The sequence below is a fragment of the Cervus canadensis genome, chromosome 32 (assembly GCF_019320065.1).
Source record: "Cervus canadensis isolate Bull #8, Minnesota chromosome 32, ASM1932006v1, whole genome shotgun sequence".
NCBI lineage: Eukaryota > Metazoa > Chordata > Mammalia > Artiodactyla > Cervidae > Cervus > Cervus canadensis.
In genome coordinates, this window is record NC_057417.1 from 27550232 (window position 1) to 27569236 (window position 19005).

General features: G+C 50.3%; 1 protein-coding gene and 1 long non-coding RNA gene across 4 annotated transcripts in view; one reads left to right on the forward strand and one right to left on the reverse strand.

Moving 5' to 3' along the window:
- The window catches only part of HIP1 (huntingtin interacting protein 1), a 135313-nt gene that overhangs the window by 79429 nt on the left and 36879 nt on the right, over positions 1-19005 (reverse strand). The window contains exon 1 of one of the 3 annotated variants that reach the window (XM_043454758.1): positions 2721-2917. The exons of the other annotated variants lie outside the window; for them this stretch is intronic. Coding sequence (XP_043310693.1) covers positions 2721-2738 — 18 coding nt within the window. The 5' untranslated portion in view covers positions 2739-2917. Of the gene's footprint in view, positions 1-2720; positions 2918-19005 lie in introns of those variants that run through there. 3 annotated transcript variants of the gene reach the window in all.
- On the forward strand, positions 2796-5033 carry LOC122432723. Its single transcript, XR_006266946.1, has 3 exons — positions 2796-2900; positions 3800-3870; positions 4657-5033. It is a non-coding gene; the product is annotated as an uncharacterized LOC122432723 (long non-coding RNA).

Genomic DNA, 19005 nt, shown 5'->3' on the forward strand with positions numbered 1-19005 from the left:
AAGAGCCGAGAACAATTGTTTCTGGGCTGGGAGCTTGGCTGCTCAATGATTCATGAGAATCTAGTATTACTTTTGTTTGGACCCCAAACTAAAAGAGCAAAGAGGCAATATATGTGCCTCTCCTGTGCCCAAAATTCTCCAGAGGTTACCCACTGCCGACAGGCCAAGGTTGGAATGCCTTGGCTGGCATTCAACGCTTTTCTGCTTGGACCTTACCAGCGATCTCAACATTCTCTCATCTCAGAACTCTGTCCTCAGCCTCATCCAATGGGTTCTGCCCATTTTTCTTCCTGCAACTCTGCCCACTGGTAAGGAACACCCCTCACTACTCTCAGCAGAGCTGAAACCATTCAGCCGTGAAGACCCAGCCCAGGGTCTTTCTTCCAGACTCTGTAGCCCCTCCGTTCTCAGAGCCCACAGCCCTCAGAGCTGAGAACTTCTGATCCGGATCTGCACTGATAGCCATTAGGCTGGCTTGCATCTCTCTGACCCCTCACCTAGATGCTAAGGGTCAGAGGAGCAGGGAGGCCATACATTATGTTTCTGTCTCCTTCACATGGTCCTTGCTATAGAAAGACAGGAATTAAATAAAGGCTGTTGCATTCAAAAGGGGGTGGATGGGGGCTTCCCTGGTGGCTCAGTGGTAAAGAATCCACCTGACAATGCAGAAGAAAGAGGTTCCATCTGTCATCCAGGAAGATCCCACCTGCCTCGGAGCAACCAAGCCTGTGTGTCACAACTATTGAGCCTGTGCTCTAGAGCCCAGGAGCCGCATCTACTGAGCCCGCAAGCCACAGTTACTGAAGCCCAAGTGCCCTAGAGCCTGTGCTCCGCAACGAGAGAAGCCACTGCAATGAGAAGCCTGCACACTGCAACTAGAGAGCAGCCCCTACTCACCACAACCAGAGAAAAGACAGTGCAGCATTGAAGACTCGGCACAGCTAAAAATAGACTAAAAAATCAAATTATCTTTAAAAATAAAGAAAATGAAGAGGGGATGGATGGAGGGAGGTGGTAGTGTCTAAAGTGGACCAGAGCTCCAGAGACAGAGGTCCTTAAACCCTGCGAGGTGGTCTTCACAGAACAGGCTTTGGAAAGAATCTAAGCTCGGGGACAGAAGGAAGCTCAGAGGTGATCTGGTTTGGCAGCCATTGGTCTAGAATTCTAGGTTCCCTGTCCTTCTCACTACCCCCACGTCCCCACAGCCCAGACAGGTGACTCTGGTCTGGCTAAGACACCCCAAGGAAAAGGCCTTCTGCCTTCCCACCCCTTAAGGTGCACAGAAGACTTTCGGAAGGGTATATCTAATAGTTAGCCAAAGAAAACAAGCTTTTATGGTACCCACATAGGGAATGGTGGTCCAGCCTCTTGGCATTGTCCCACCATGGGCAGTTATGTGTCCTTAGATGAAGATGGGAGCCAGTGAGGCCCTTCACCCGGGGCCCCAGCCCCAGGGGTAGCACTCAGTTTGAACGCGGTCTCCTGCCATGGGAAGGAATGACTCTCACCCATCATCTCCTCCTCACCCACAGTGCCCTACCTAAGACTGAATGCCAAAGGCCTGGCAGGGCCAAGAACTCAGCTGCCTTCTCCAAAGTGATGGTTACTTTAAAAGAGCACTCTGGAAAAATAGCTAGCCTAATTCTATACAAGATGAACTGAAATTATAGTACCTTCTCTTCGCTAAGGTATCAGCAGATCCAGAACCCCGTCTCCCCAGACACACTCCAACCTACGTCCTTCCCTGAAGCCCTGGGGCCCCCACGAAGCACAGGATATCAGGGGATACCTCTCCAGCCTGACACACCAGCCCTCAAAGGCTATGAGGCAGGGGTGTGGGTCTAAAGCCAGGGTCAGTGATCTGAAGAACCCTTGAGGTTCAGAGTAGGAGCCAATAAGGACCCCTAGGCAAACCTGTCCCAGCTCTCCAAGGCTCCCAGAGAACTCCTCCCTTCAGAGTTCCCCAAATCACATCCAGCTGCCCCTGCCCCCCAGCCCCAGGTATGTTCTGCAATCAATCAAGGAGCAAGGTATTCAGCTCCTTTGGTGCCCCTGGAGGAGTAGGGGGGCGGGAAGCCCTGGGAGATGAATCAGTTTCACCAGGGAATCACATGCTTAAGAGGCAGGGGATTGTCTGCTGCCTCCCAGGCCAAGGCAGTTGGGGGGTCTACAAGCAAGCCTCCAGTCTAGAACACCCCTCCATGGATTCTAAGCCAAGGATTCCACCCCTGCCCCATCACCCTCTAGGATCGTTAAAACCCTGGCTTCTGCCCTCCCAGGCCACCTACCTGTGCCCCCCTGCCCACTGGCTCAGTCCAAAAATCTCCCCATGAATCTCAAATCGGCGTGTGAGACGGGGGGGCTCTGGAGGAGCTCGGACGAGCCCCCTTCCCGCAGCCCTGCCCTCCCGCCACCAGGCTGGTTCCCCCGTGTGGGAGGCGAGCTCCACGGCTGTCTCTCCCTGGAGTCTTAAGCGAGCTCTCCGGGGCAGCCCTGGCGGCAGCGCGGCGGGAAACCGGGGAGCCCAGCCGTGTCCGCCAGCCGCCTCCACAGTCCTGGCCCCGCTCCCTCCTCCGGCACGCCTGGAGTTGGGGCCAACAGCAGGATCAACAATACAGAAACTTTCAATGGATCCAGCCGACTGGGAGGGAGCGGGGGAAGGAGGGGGGAGGGACGGGGACGCCGAGGCTCCAGGGCAGTGGCCCCGGCTCTTGACTTACCATCTTGTTCACATCCATGACGGAGGCTGCAGGGGCGCCCCCCGCCCTTGGAGATCCCGCGGGCCCCGAACGCTGCTCCCGGCTAATTGAGCCCGGATGGTGCCATGCTGCGGGGAGGGCGGCCGGCGGGGCCCCCGCGGACCGGGGAAGGCGGCGGCGGCGGCGGCAGGACCGAGACTGGTCCGGAGAAAGGAAGGGGAGGGGGAGGGGGAGGGGAGGCGGGAGGGGGCGGGGGCGGGGGGCCGAGCCGCAGCGCGCTCCGGGGGCGGGGGAGGCGCGGCACGGCGGAGCCCCGGGGGCCGGGGAATCCCGGATTCGGCTGCGGGCGCCCGGGCCTCCGCGACGGTGGCCGTGGCGGTGCGGGGCCTCCGGGGCGGGTGGGATCGGAGGGGATGGATTCCCCGGGCCGGAGAGCCTGCGGCCAGGGCGCGCGGCGAGGGTGTGATTTGAATAACAAAAGGGCGCTTCTCCGCTCCCCCCAGGCCCGGGGCCGGGATCGCTGAGCCCGCAGCGAGGCCGCCGGGCCTCCGGGAAGTGTATGCGCGCGTGTGCGCGTTGGGGTGGTGGGATTAGGGGGACTCAGGAAGTGAGCAGGGGAGGCGGCTGCAAAGAGGGGGGGTGAGGACTGCCCCCACCCCACCCCGCGCACCGAGCCGACATTCCAGTGGGGGCAGGGGGTCCGCTCGGCCCCTCCCAACTTGGCTTCACTGGACAAAGGCAGAATTCAGACCTAGAGGTTAGACTCCCGCGGCTCATCCCCCCCCCCCCGGGAAGGGGGGCTTTGGGAGTGGGGGACGCCCAGATGAGTCTGGGGTGGTACAGGTATCCCCGGAAGGCTCCGAGGTCCCCCTCCAACCCTGCCTGCAGTGCGAGAAACTGGCTTCTAAATGAAGCCTGCCCTCCCTTACTCAATACCTTGTCTGCCTACGAGAAAAGGGAGACAGACGCCCCTCTGCAAGGAGATGCGGCTGGGGGTGGAAAAGGGCTCCTGGCAAATGCTCTCTGGGGAGACAGGTCTCCAGAAAAAGGCTGGAGGCCCGACGCCTCTGGTTTCAACACAGGCATCCTTGGTTGAGCAGGAAGAAGAAAGATTCCTCCTAACCGAGTCACCAGGAACCTGATCCCACCAAGGCCAAGACGGCTTTACAGGGTAAGGAATCACAGGCCCAGAGAAGGGAGGTGACTTGCCCCAAGTCACACACTTGGCAGGAAATGAAGGCAGAAGAAACCTCACTAGGGACAGTGTGCATGGCGCTAAGTCGATTCAGTCGTGTCCGACTCTTTGCGACTCCGCCAGGCTCCTCTGTGCATGGGATTCTCCTGGCAAAAATTACTGGAGTGGGTTGCCACGACCTCCAGGGGATCTACCCAACTCGGGGATTGAACCCTCATCTCTCATGCCTCCTGCATTAGCAGGCAGGTTCTTTACCACTAGCGCCACCTGGGAAGCCCAAGGACAGTGCAGTCTGAGCCCCAAAGAGCTTTCATGCCGCCCGGAGTGTCCAGCTTCTAAAGTCCTTTCTACTGAATAGGTGATCACATGCGTCCATGACCCTCTGACCCTCTAACCCACACCAGTGGGCTGAGGAGGAGTGCTAGGAAATCCCCATTCCTGGCCCCAGGGCCTGCAGGGCTGAGTAGGACAGCCCCTTCCCCTTCAAAGCTGAGTTCTCCATCTATGACATAGGGGCTGTTTCTCTGCCTGCCTTCTTGGGGGATATGAGAACCCTGTGAAATAAAGGATGATATAGATAAGATACAAAAGCAGAAGAACAGGAGGGTCAGGGGCTTTTGTTGCAGTGGTTATTTTTTTATTTCCCAGCTCGGGAGCCCAGTCCAGGGGCCCTTAGCTGCAGGAAAGGGCTCTCTGGGCTCAGGTCTGTCTGTCTAACCCCCAGTGTGGACCGCACACTGACTCTCCCACCCTACCCTACAGCTGCTCTTGGCAAGCCTCTCCGCACTGTGCCCTGGCCAGGGAAGACAGGAAGGCTCCTCTGGTCGGTGCTGGCATTCCGGGCTCCATGGACCCTGCTACTGACACATGTCCACAAGGGTGAACCCCAGCAAGGGACGAGGCAAGAGGGAAGCATGCCACCACTTCCTCATCCTCCAACATGGACAGCCAAGGGAGATCAGGGCCAGGTGAGCCCGCAGGAGCCACCGGACACAGAAATCACTTTTGGATTATCTGCCACCTGATTAAATGCACAACGGCCTTTTTTGCTTAAGGGAAAAAAAAAAGGATTCCATGTTTAAAAAATATATATTTTTTAGCCTCTGGTAGTCCAGAGGCTAAGACTCTGTGCTCCCAATGCAGGGAGCCCAAGTTTGATCCCTAGTCAGGGAACAAAATCCCACATGCCACAACTAAAGATCCTGAGGGCTGCAACTAAGACCCAGTGCAGCCTAAATAAATAAATATTTTAAAGAAATATATTATGAACCCTTAGCTGGGGTTGATCAAGATTGCCCAATAGATCGTGACCTCTTAGCTGGCAAAGCTCATTTTCTTGTTGCTAAAATGTGAATACAGGCACCTGCTTCACATACAGGTGGTAAGGGTTCAGTGAAAGAACTTTCCCAAACCTTGCCTGTAGTAGTAGGCCGAACATCACCCCCACCCTCAGCCCCCACACAGCCAAAGATATCAGGCCCCAATCCCTGAAACCTGTAGATACTACCCTACATGGCACATAGAATTAAGCCAAGGATTCCCGGGTGGGAAGAGGACCTGGATTATCTGGGTAGACCTCTGATGGGGTCTTGTGCACCCTTGCAAGAAGGAGATCTGACCCACAGAAGAGGCAGAGATTAGAGAGATGTGGCCACAAGCTAAGAGATGCTGTCAGCCACCAGAAGTGCCAACAGGCAAGGAGCAGACTCTCTTGTAGAGCCTGTGGGAACCAGGAGGAGCCCCCTCAACACCCTGATTTTGTCTTAGTAGATTTTGTACTTCCGGCCTCCAGAACTACAAGAGAATCGATTTCTGTCGTTAGAGCTACCAAGTTAACGATCATTGGTTTCCCTGGACACAGGAAACTAACACACTAACATACAACTAAGAAACTAACAAACTGGGCAAAGGTAATGAGGGACAGTGTCGAGGCTCTAGACAGCGCCTGCCTTAGGGCTGCCCTCTCTGCTGGACTTCTTTGCCAGGGAGCTGCTCTTAAGGCCAGCAGGAGCCAGGAGTAGCGGCTATTCCTCTCCTGCTGCATTAGGGGCAGGGGGCTTGCATTGCAAAGTGGATTCTTTACCACTGGGCCACCAGGTAAGCCCCTCCTGTGTTCTTTCATCATCAGCTCCAGGTCACTGTATTCCGCTATCTACTGGACGTCCCTGATAGCCTAGCTGGTCAAAAATCCACCTGCAGTGCAGGAGACCCCAGTTCCATTCCTGGGTCAGGAAGATCCACTGGAGAAGGGATAGGCTACCCACTCCAGTATTCTTGGGTTTCCCTGGTGGCTCAGCTGGGAAAGAATCTGCCTACAATGCGGAAGACCTGGGTTCGATCCCTGGCTTGGGAAGATCCCCTGGAGGAGGGAAAGGCTACCCTCTCCAGTGTTCTAACCTTTGGGTCGCAAAGAGTCAGACATGACTGAGAGACTTTCACCAGACATCAACACCTGGGGGTTTCAGACTCACAGACTCAAGGAATCCAAAGATAATATTTTCTTTTACCTCTGTTTTCACCATCTGCTCCTGTTCCACATCCACTTAGTTCATCAAGCTAGAAACATGAAGGTTGTAAATCCATGGCTGATTCATGTCAATGTATGGCAAAAACCACTACAATATTGTAAAGTAATTAGCCTCCAACTAATAAAAATAAATGGAAAAAAAAAAGAAACATGAAGGTTGGCCTTAATCCCTCCATTGAAAACTCCCACTCTCACCCCATCTAATCAGTTCCCATGTCCATGTGATTCTTTCTTGCAAATAGTTTCCAGTCTATGTCTTCTATCGCAATACCAATTGTTCCTGCACTGGATAAGACTAAATCACAGCTTCCTAACTGGCCTTCCCACCTCTGGTCTCTACCTGTCCAGTTCATCTTCTACACCTTTAATTGTGACTCCTTACTGGCCAACCCCAAATGGAATAAAAAGCGAAACAAAAAACCCTTCTAGAGTTTACCCAGCCTTCAAAGTCCTTACTCATCTGGCCTCATAGCCCTCCATTCTAGCCACCTTCTCCCATCCTCTCCTGTCCACCCCCATCAATGAGGTTCCAGTGCATCTCGGGATACTCCTGAAATGCCCTTCCCATCTTCTCAGCGTGGAAGATTCTTTCTTACCTTTTCTGACCCATCTCAAATATCACCTTCTCTATAAAGGCATCCCTGACCCACTGAGCCACAGCCAGTCACTCAGTGTCCCTTCCAGCAAGGGACAGCCTCTGGGTACAGCCTGCATCAACCTTGGATGGGGACGGTTTTGCCCTGGGCTCTCTCTGCTCACTTGAGTTCCCTCAGGCAGAGGCTAAGCCTCACTGAGCAACCCACCCCAAACTTACTTCCCTGCCTCCAGGCTCTCTTCAACCTAAATTCCACACCCATAACACTGCTCCACCCTTAACTTAAACTAAGATCATGGCTGCAACCACAAAATTAAAAGACATTTGTTCCTTGGAAGAAAAGCTATGACAAACCTAGACAGTGTATTAAAAAGCAGAGACATCACTTTGCCAACAAAGGTCTGTATAGTCAAAGATATGATTTTTCCAGTAGTGATGTATGGATGTGAGAGCTGGACCATAAAAAGGGCCAAGGTCCAAAAAACTGATGCTTTCGAATTGTACTAGAGAAGACTCTTGAGAATCCCTTGAACTGCAAGGAGATCAAACCAGTCAATCCTAAAGGAAGTCAACCCGGAATATTCATTGGAAGGACTGATGCTGAAGCTGAAGCTCCAATACTTTGGCCACCTGATGCAAAGAATTGACTCTTTTGAAAAGACCCTGATTCTGGGAAAGATTGAAGGCAGGAGGAGAAGGGGATAACAGAGGATGAGATGGTTGGAGGGCATCACTGATTCCATGGACATGAATTTGAGCTATCTCCAGGAAGTGGTGGAGGACAGATGAGCCTAGCCTGCTGCAATCCACGGGGTTGCAAAATGTTGGACATAGCGACTGAACAACAAAGTGCTGAGTGGATGCAGGAAGTCAGGACGGGAGAGGCAGAGAAGGTGTCCTGGTGGAGGGTGACACCTACTGGAGAACTGTGATTCTGCAGCCTAGCCCTACAAATCCCACACTGAAGAGTCCACTGAGCCGCTCAGGGCTGTGTCTTCTAGAGCACTGAGAGTTCATTAATTCCCAGTAACGAAGCTTAAGGGAGAAGGCAATGGCACCCCACTCCAGTGCTCTTGCTTGGAAAATCCCATGGACGGAGGAGTCTGGTAGGCTGCAAATCCATGGGGTCGCTAAGAGTCAGACACGACTGAGCAACTTCACTTTCACTTTTCACTTTCATGCATTGGAGGAGGAAATGGCAACCCACTCCAGTGTTCTTGCCTGGAGAACCCCAGGAACGGGGGAGCCTGGTGGGCTGCCGTCTATGGGGTCACACAGAGTCAGACACGACTGAGGCGACTTAGCAGCAGCAGCAACGAGGTTTAAACTATGCAGTACTTCCTACAAAATAGCCGTATGTAATATATGTTACTATGCGACCTGCTACCGCTACCAAGCATATGCAGAGAGCTGTAAACTTTGTAAAGTTTATAAATTTTACAAAATGACTTTTTGTCCATTATCTCATTCAATTCAAGTAAGGCAGATAGAACATTATTATTGGCCGTGCCATGCTGCTTGCGGAATCTTAGTTCCCCAATCAGGGATCAAACCCTGTGAAAAACCCTGCGATGATGACACTTTAAAAAGCTGAAAAAGAAGGGCTTTCTTGGTGGTCCAGTGGCTGAGACCCTGAGTTCCCAACGCAGGGGGCCTGGGTTCAGTGGGCTTCCCTGGGTGGTTCACAAAGTAAAGAATCTGCCTGTAATGTGGGAGACCTGGGTTCGATCTCTGGGTTGGGAAGATCCCCTGGAGAAGGGAATGGCCACCCACTCCAGTATTCTGGCCTGGAGAATTGCATGGACAGTGGAGCCTGGCAGGCTACATCTATGGGGTCGCAAAGAGTCGGACACGACTTTCACTTTCATTGGGTTGGATACCTGATACCACATGATGCTACTAAGACTCTGGTAAATAAATAAATATTTTGTAAAAAAATGAAAAAGAAAAAACAAACAAACCCTCAAGATATATGAGAGTTCCAGGACCTAGAATGTACGTCAGGATACGGGAGGGCAGGGAGGGCACGGAATCAGGAAGCCTGAAGGAAGGTGGGTGTGTTGGGGGGCGGGGCTGTCATGCTGTGAATAATAATAGTAACTGATAATGTCTGTTGAGTTCTTACCAGGTGCTGGGCGCTGTGACAAGCACTTCACAAGCATTATTTCTTTTAGTTCCCACAACAACCTCCTATACTAAGTGTTCCTGTTATTACCCATATTTTTACAGATAAGGAGGGAGGCCCAGAGAGGTTAAGTGCCTTTCCCAGGGCCCCACAGCTAATAGTCAGGGGATCCAGGATTGAAGGTAGGCAGTATATTCCAGAGCCACATTGAATCATGCTGGGCACCTAGCATTACCCTGCCCGTGGGAAACCTGCCCTCACTAGGGTTGGCAGGAAGTTTGAATTATGTTACTGTTAGTATGTATTTTAATTATGGGGTTGCTTTTCTTCATTTTATTTATTTATATATTTGGCTGCAATGGGTCTTAGTTGTGGCATGTAAGATCTTTAGTTGAGGCATATGGCATCTGGTTCCCTGACCAGGGATTGAACCCAGGCCCCCTGCATTGGGAGTGCAGAATCTAAAGCACTAGACCACTGGACCACCAAGGAAATCCCGCTTTTTCTTTTTTTAATAAAGAAAATAAATAAGTATTTTATGTTTGGCTGTGCTGGGTCTCCCCCCGGCGGTGCATGGGTGAGCAGAGGTTACATTCTTGTGGTGCTTCAGAGCACTCAGGCTGGGTAGTTGTAGTGCACAGACTTCGTTGCTCCAAGGTATGTGGGATCTTCCCGGACCAGGGATCAAACCCACGTCCCTTGCATTGGCAGGACGATTCTTATCCACTGGGCCCCCAGGGAATCCTGAGACTCCTTTTAATGAAGTCATACAAAAGCTCATTTCGAATGCTTCTAGTCCTTGGAGTGTGGCCAGAATCATCGTCATCTCCATCATCATCAGGGGCACAGCAGCCTTCAGCGTGATCTACCAAGCCCCTCTTATGTAGGACACGATGCCTGGCAATGCCCACTTCTGAATCTGAGAAATGAGAAGCTGAGAAGCAAGACAGTAGTGGGGAGGGAAACAGAGGTGGTTATTGCAGGTAGTTGCTCTCCAACCTCACCGCATGCCACAGTCACCTTGGAAGCCTGGGCTCCACCTCAGGGATGCTGATATAAATGGCCTGGGGACAGAGCCCGGGCACCTGCATTTTAAAGCTCCTCTTGGGGATGTGCCAATGTGCACCCAGGACCGGGGACAACTCAACCCCTGACCACACAGCTGTGGCTCGGGAAGCCCCACCCCAGTCCTGGCTGAAATGAGGGGTACAGGAGACTAGGAGGTGTGGCACTTCCCTTTGCACTTCTCCTACACTGGGATTCTGGAACTTTCCATCCCTTGGCCAAAGGTTCAACCTAAGTGGGGACCTCTGAACCCATTGACTCTGATAGATTTTTTTTTTTGGCTGGGTCTTAGTTGTGGCATGCAGAATCTAGTGCCCCAATCAGGGATCGAACCCAGGCCCCCTGCTTAGGGAACTTGAAGTTTTAACCACTGGAACACCAAGGAAGTCCTGTCTCTGGTATATTTCTTTTCCCTCTTCACATTGCCATTCCATCCCCCAACCCTTACCATCATTAAACACTGATCTCCCTCTCTACATGTTTGATATCACAGGGAAAGAGACCCCCAAGCATGGCTGAGCTATACGAAAATGCCTAGCACACCCCCAGAACCAATCCATTTTCCAAGAGAGACCCCGACGAGGAAGAGACGTGTCCGCTCTCAGGATGCTGCTTTTAACTGGTAGGTTCTGGGCAGCAAAGATCTGCTGGATTTGTAAAGCCTCTCCCACAGCCCGTGGGTGACCGGCGGGAGTCAGGGGTCTGCTAGAAGCACAGACAGATGGGAGCCACTCGGCTAAGTCCCTGAGTCAGCAGACGGCCTGGAAACCTCAACACGGGGGCCCAGGCTGCTCTGCTTCTGCCTGCCTGGCCCCTCCTGGGAGGCAGGAATTTGGGGCTCCCTCAGATGGCCCAGTCAAGAAGCTGCCAGCCTCTCATTTGGAGGGGTTTTTCCACTGCTCCTTCCCCAAGGAGGACAAGTTCAGGAATCTCTTAGCTGATGAGCAAAAGACTTGTTCCGGGAGCGTGGACCAAGGCAGGAAGGTATCAACTCAGAGACGTCTATAGTGACCAAGCACTGGCATTTCCGTGCTGGAGAGGGCGGCTGCTGGGTTAATTCCATGTTATTACAGCCTTACAGGAAGCCAGCCTGGCCCAGCTGTCAGCCAGCAGCGGTTTGTGGGCCTTGGGGGCAGAGGGAGGGAGGAGGAGGAGAGAAAGGAAAACACAGCCCTCTCCCCCCACCCAAAATTGATCTGGAGTTATTTTTAGGTGCTTATTCATCCCATGCATTCCTTTTTAAGAGCCAGGACATGGGCTCTGTACAAAAGCCATTTAGCGGAAGGTAGCTGCTCACGCAGGCAGATGGGGCAGGGGGCACCTGTGAGCACAGGGCCCCGGGGAGAAGGAGGGACAGTGAGAGGGTCTTCAAGGACTGCCCCTCCCCCCTCCAGTAAAAACATCCCAGGATTCTGAAGACAGAGTCTGGCTGAATAGAAGCTTTCAAAATCTGAATTACCAAGTTCAAGTCCAGCTTCCAGCTTTCACTGCCACATGGCCTTGGGCAGGTTACCTAGAAAATCACATGAGACCATGGGCCGCAACCCTGGTGCTGTGTGGCCTTGGGCAAGTCCCTCAGCCTCTCTGTGCCTCAATTTCCCCATGGATGGAAGGAAGCTAGTTAACGTAGGTTAAAAGGAGAATTGCCTAGAACTTCCCTGGTGGTCCAGTGTTTAATACACATATATACACTATTATAACATAGTGTGTATATAGTATATATATTGATATACCTAGTGTGTATACTATATGATATTTATATTTATTTCCAATAACTTGGTAATCTGGAAATAGGTGGAAGTAGAATCCACCTGCCAATAGAGGAGACACAAGTTCAATCCCTGGTCTGGGAAGATCCCACATGCCACGGGGCAACTAAGCCCATGTGCCACAACTACTGAATAAATAAATAACATTTTTAAAAATCGCTCTTAAAAGAGGTTGTTATAAGAATCAAGTGAAAAAGAACATATGGGAAGGTACTTGGGAAACTATTAGTGCCTATAAAATTTTCCAAGTTCCAGAAAAGCCCCTTTATTGCTAAATTTATTAATAAATCATAAAACCTGTCCTCATGAGTCTAACAGGTTGTATTACCTAGAGTCTCTTGCCAATTCTTGCCCCATCAACCTTCCTGCTCCTTCCTTTGCCCAGCTCCTGGAATCTGGCTCAACTAGTGTCCCAGAAAGAGGCTCTGTCATGCATAGCTGGGTGACCTGGACCGAGGCCCTTAACTTTAATTTTGTTTAAATATATATATATATATATATTTATATATTTAGGCTGCATTGGGTCTTAGTTGCAGCCTGTGGGACCTAGTTCCCTGACCAAGGATCAAACCTGGCCTCCTGCACTGGGAGCTTGGAGTCTTAGCCACTGGACCACCAGGGAAGTCCCTCCTTAACTTTTCCTGAGTCTGTTTTTGAGAGACGGTGGAGGGTTTTGGAGAGGTTTCAAGGAGATGACTGGCAGCCAGGGCAGCATGTATGCTCAGTGGCCATGGACTCTTAGGGTCACCTCCAAGGGCTCCCGAGGGGCAGGGCTCAGTTACCAAACCGGATAAGCCAATCTCTGTCCCCAGTGGGACCAAACAGGGCCAACCACCACCGTTCCTAGTTAGACCTAGTGTTGCAGAGATCCTGGGGACAGTCACCCTGATTCCCACCCCTGAACTCCTTCAAGAAGAGACCTGGATGTATGACAAAACCCACTGGAAAAAAAAAAAAAGAAGAGACCTGGAGGCCACAGCTCTCGAATTTTCCCAGGGCGTGGTGGTGGGGGGAGTAGCTGAAATCATTTCTCTTTGTTCGGTTCATGCAGAAACCCCCGAAGGCTCTCCTCATGGCATCTCAAGCAGATGTGACTTGCCAATAGGTGGCCTATTCATTTTTTTCTTTTTTTGGGTCACGCCACATGGCATGCGGGATCTTTGCAAGACCTTAGTTCCCTGACCAGGGATCGAACCTGCGCCCCCTGCAGTGGAAGCTCAGAGTCTTAACCACTGGACCAGCCCAGGGAAGTCCCCTGGCGTATTCTTTATTCTACATTTTCAAACCTATTTTTCTCCTTAAAGCTAGAGACGTCTCTTTAAAACAAAGCTCTTAAAAAAATAAAAAATAAAACAAAGCTCTTCACCATGTCATGTCGTGCTGTGTCTTTAAAAAGTTTAAAGTTGGTACCAAAAGCACTGGGAAGGGAGGTAGGGCTCTTGGGGTTTGTTCCTGGATCACTGAGCAGATTGATGAGGCTGGGGCCTCTTTTTTTCTCTTGGCTCATGTCTGAATTCCAGCCTCTGGAACATCACCTGTTACAGAGCAGTCACTCAGTAGAGAGTGGTTGGAGGTAGGAATGAATGCCTGCAGGAAATCAGTTCACCAGCGTGCCAGGCTCCACTCTGACTGGCACATACTTTGGACTCTTCCCTTCCTCCTGCCGGTGAGTGCCTCTGACTTTAGCAAAGGGCTTTCACACCCACATCTCATGTCTCAACGTCCTGCGTATCAGGGTGCTGTTGCCTTTGACAGATGAGTTAAACAAGACACACAGAAACTCAGGGCTCGTGTAAGAAACAGAATTCAGGTCTCTTGTTGGATTCACACACCAGTATTAAGACTGACAACCCTAGAGAGCATATTAAAAAGCAGAGACATCACTTTGCTGACAAAGGTCCACATAGTCAAAGCTATGGTTTTTCCAGTAGTCATGTACAGATGTGAGAGTTAGACCATAAAGAAGGCTGAGCGCTGAAGAATTGATGCTTTCGAATCGTGGCGCTAGAGAAGACTCTTGAGAGTCCCTTGGACAGCAAGGTGATCAAACCAGTCAATCCTAAAGGAAGTCAACCCTGAATATCCACTGGAAGGACTGAAGCTGAAGCTTCAATACTTTGGCCACCTGATGTGAAGAGCCGACTCATTTGAAAAGACCCTGATGCTGGGAAAGATTGAAGGCAGGAGGAGAAGGGGGCGACAGAGGCTGAGATGGTTGGATGGCATCACCGACTCGACGGGTGTGAATTTGAGCAAGCTCCAGGAAATGGTGGAGGACAGAGGAGCCTGGCGTGCTGCAGTCCCTGGGGTTGCAGACAGTGGGATACGACTTAGCGACTGAACAACATTAAGACTGCAGGCTCTTTCCATGGCTTCTTGCTGTCTTGTGACAGAATCAGGGGGAACCTTGCTCTTCCCGTGGTCTAGAGTTCACGTGTCCACCCAGGCTGACCTGCACTTGGTACCAGCCTGTGCCAATATCAGTGCTGGGCTTTGGGGGGTGGGGGGAAATGGGGACAGATGAATGTAAAAAATGGAGTAAGAACAAGGCTCAGGGACTGAGCAACCACTAAAACGAAGGAAATGACCTCTCCTCTGTGACCAGCAAGGAAGAGTGTTAAACAGCATGACCATGGCAGCCGGCAGTTCCCCTCCTGGGTATATACCCAAGAACATTAAAAACAGGAACTCAGACAGACAGCTGTATGCCAATGTTCAGGGCAGCATTATTCAGAATAGCCAAAAGGAAGTTGCTGGTCAACAGATGAACGGATATATAAACCAGAGTATATCCATACGATGGAATATTCTTCAGCTATAAAAAGAAATGGAGTTCTGATTTACGATATGACGTGGACAACTCTTGTAAACTAATTCTACGAGAAATAAGCCAGACCAAAAGGACAATCGCTGTATGTGAAATTTAGAATATGGGAATTCGCAGACACGGAAAGTCGAGTAGACATTACAAGGCGCAAGGTCAGATGGGAAAAGGGAAGTTCTGTGTCACAGGTAGACTTTCTATTTGGAATGATGAAAAACTGGAAACAGGGACGACTGTGGGACAACACAAGGAGTGTCATCAATGCCGCTGAGCTGTATAATTTTAAGATTTTTTTTTATGCGGACCATTTTTTATAAGTCTTCATTGAATTTGTTACAATATTGCTTCTATGTTTTGGCTTTTTGGTTTCCAGGCATGTAGCATCCTAGTTCCCAGACTAGGGATTGAACATGCACCCCTGCACTAGAAAATGAAGTCTTAACCACTGGACCACCAGGGAAGTCCCTAAACTGTATACTTAAAACTGGTTAAAATGGAAAATTTATGTTTTATAAATTTATATCCATATATAAATTTATATTTATATATATAATTTATTTATATGTTTTATATATATATATATGACCAAAAATTTTTTTTAAAAGATAAGCACGACTGTAGTAGAATAGCAGTAAACATGTGGGTCAGTGAAATAGAACAGCAAGTCTAAAAACAAAGCGGACTATTCAGGAGGTACCAATACAATGGGAAAAAAAAAAAAAAATCCCCCTGCTCCAGGGTATGTAGGGTCAAATGTAAAAAGCAAAACTTTTTAGAACTTACTCAGAAGAACAATCTTAGAAGAAAATACAGAAAAATCTGTTTATACCTTTAGCAATGAGAATACCTTCTTATGCAAGACATGAAATGATGACACCAAAAAAACATTTTTCCTGTGGTGGTACAGTCTTTTATCTGGGCAATCTGGCAGAATCTAATAAAATTTCAAATACACATAAATATACTTATATCTTCTAACCCACAGGTCTCCAACCTCCGGGATCTAATGCCTGATGATCTGAGGTGGAGCTGATGTAATAATAATAGAAATAAAGTGCACAATAAATATAATGGAACCATCCTGAAACCAACCCACCCCCCAACCCCAGTCCGTGGAAAAACTGTCTTCCGGTCCCTGGTGCCAAAAAGGTTGGGGATCTTTGCTCTAAGCCCTGGGATCTGTCCTAGAGAAACACTCCCGTGAGTCATGTTCAAGGGCACTCCCTGAAGCATCGTTCCTAGGGAAAAAGCAAAAGCAACTCAAATCTTCCCACAATAGCACAAAGTCCAAACAAAAGAGGGTGTTTTAATTCTAAGGAATACTACACAGCAGGTTAAAAGAAAGAGGCTGATCTAGAAATGTTAACAGAAAAAAAAAACTCAAAAAAAGGGAGAGAGAGAAAGACACCCTGGATCTTGCCAGATAAATTTCCTTGCTGGCTAACCAGCTTCTTCCTCATTTTCAAAGGATTTTGAAGGTCGGATACACATCTACCCAGCTCCCAGCTGACAGGGTGTGGTGTTATTAACACCTGAAGAGCTGACAGACCTGTGATAAGACCCTGGAACCTCCTACCCCAGCAGCTGAACTCGGATGGAGGGAAAGTCAAGAAGGAGGCATCAGGGTTGGGTATCGATATTCACGCATGTAGTGGGGGTCAAGGGATGAAGGACAGCAGAGAAAACAACTATAAAAACAGCAGGAGAGCAAACTAAGGCAGGCCAGTGTGAAGGCCAAAAGGGCGAGGGCGAGTGCAGCAAAATTCCAACCACTGGCCTGTCATTTATGGGTGGGGACACAGCCAGTGATCTCAACACGTCCTCAGATGCTGCTTCAGGTCATCTTGTCTCCTCCTACTTCCGGCCAGTTCCAGGGCTGCAACTGAAGATCATTCAGGAAGGATTCTGGCTCCTGGCAGATGAGAACTGTCGTGCTAATGGCTTTCCTCCGAATCCTGAAGCCACACAAATGCTTGGCTTTGATCTCACTGGTGTCCTAGGGTCCCCCAGGCTGGTGCCCACCCGACTCTGTTTTTTCCAGCTCCTTCCGTCTCAGGAAGAAGAGGGAACCCGCTTTTTCTGAGCACCCATTATCACATTTCATCCTCACGATTACTGTAGTTAGAAAGGTAATCAATGTGCCTGAGATCACGCAACAGACAAGGATCAAGGCCAGGATCGGCATCAGAATCTGGGTCTATTTACATTAAAACTCATGCTCTTCTCATTAGCTGATGCTCCTGAGGAACACTGAGTACCCCTTGTATGGAAGCATCCCTGTTAAATGCTCCCCAGACATGATAATACATTTATTTAATACATTTATTATCATAAACAATGGGGAAAGTGTTAAGAAGAGAAAAGACCCAGGACAGAGCCCCAGGCAAAGTCTCCATCTAGGATGGGAGGAGCGGCCACTGCTGGAGCCCAAGAAAGTCCAGACAGTATGGAAGGAGAAGATGAGGCCTGGGGCCGTCCTCGAAGGAGGAGTTGGCCACATCCTGCAGGCATATCCCTGAGGATGGGAACCAGAGGGAGAGGGGGAGGCAAGGCACTCAGTTAAAGGTGCTGGGAATTGCGTGGTGGTCCAGTGATTAGGACTCTGGGTGCTTTCACTGCAGAGGGCCGGGTTCAATTCCTGGTGGGGGAACTGAGACCCCCAAAACTTCATGGTGTGGCTGAAAAAAAAAAAAAGCTGCTGGCTAGGTCTCTGATGTCATTTAGGGAGCAACCACAGAAGACAAACTCAGATCTAAGTCTGACTGTGAGATACTGAACATCTGGGGAGAGGGGAAAGAGGAAGGCAGGGAGGTGCTGCCTTTTCTTTGGAGAAGGCTAACGGTGAAGAGTACAGAATCCCAGGAGGTTCCTAAGTGGATGGAAGAGTCCTGAGAAGCCAGCAGGGTGTGTAAGGATGGGGAAGATCCGCACTTGTTCGTGGGCAGACGAGAATTGCAACCGAAGAGAGATGGATGATGGAGCGAGGAGAAGACAGACTCAAGGGAACCAGGGAGTCGGTAAACCACGGTAGGGGGTGGGGAGGGGGGTGTATCCAACATCATGGTGGGAAAAATCAGAAATGGGGAAGCAGCTGGCATTGGAGGGTCACCATCTTTCCAATAAGACAAAGTTAGCTCCGGGCAGGGAGGAAGAATCAAGAGAATGTGGTGTCCTGGAATTGAAGGTGGGAAAGCGTTCTCTGATAGAAAGGGGGGCAGATCACGAGGAGGGAGAGGTGTGTGAAAAGAAAGGACAGGAGTTGAGGGGGGTACCTTGAGGAAGAAGCCGGGTGGGAAAATGGGTTTAAAGGTTGAGGGAGGGACTTCCCTGGTGGTCCAGTGGCTAAGACTCCAAGCTCCCAATGCAGGGGTCCCAGGTTCAATCCCTGGTCAGGGAACTAGATCCCACATGCTGCAACTAAGATCCGGAAAGTGAAAGTGTTACTTGCTCAGTCATGTCTGACTCTTTGCAACTCTATGCACTGTAGCCTGCTAGGCTCCTCTGTCCATGGGATTCTCCAGGCAAGAATACTGGAGTGGGTTGCCGTTCCCTTCTCCCGGGGATCTTCCCGATCCAGAGACGGAACCTGGGTCTCCCGAATTGCAGGCAGATTCTTTACGGTCTGAGCCACCAGGGGAGCTCAACTAAGACCCAGAGCAGCCAAATAAATAACTATTTTAAAAAGAAAGAAAGAAAGAAAGGTTGGGGGCCACATGGGCATGTTTACAGGCTGAGAGGACGGATGGATGGGAGGGAAAATTACTGAAGACACAAGAGAGGATGGGGACAATGACAGAGCAATGTCTCGGGGACACCAGGGGGGCAGGCCAACCTCCCAGCAGCGTCCCGCAGTCTCGCCACCCTGGCTGCTTCCTCCGTGAAAATCCCCACCTCTTATCACACAAACTGCTGCAAAGCCTCAGTGGCCCGCCCAAAACTCACACGCCTGTTACTTTGGGATGAAACTACAGGAGTTTACACTTATCCTAATGACATTTCATAAACTGTCTTTATGACCATCTGTTCCGGTACAAAGACCAAGAAAACATTAAACCCTGTCCGGGGTTTGCCAAATCCCTCTTCAGTTCAGCTGTAGCACTGGGTGCATGCCAGGGAGTGTGAAAAACAAAACGCTGTCCCTGTTCTCAAGATGCTTACAGTGGAGGGTGGGGACAGACACAAAGACATCATTTTAATACAGTTTCA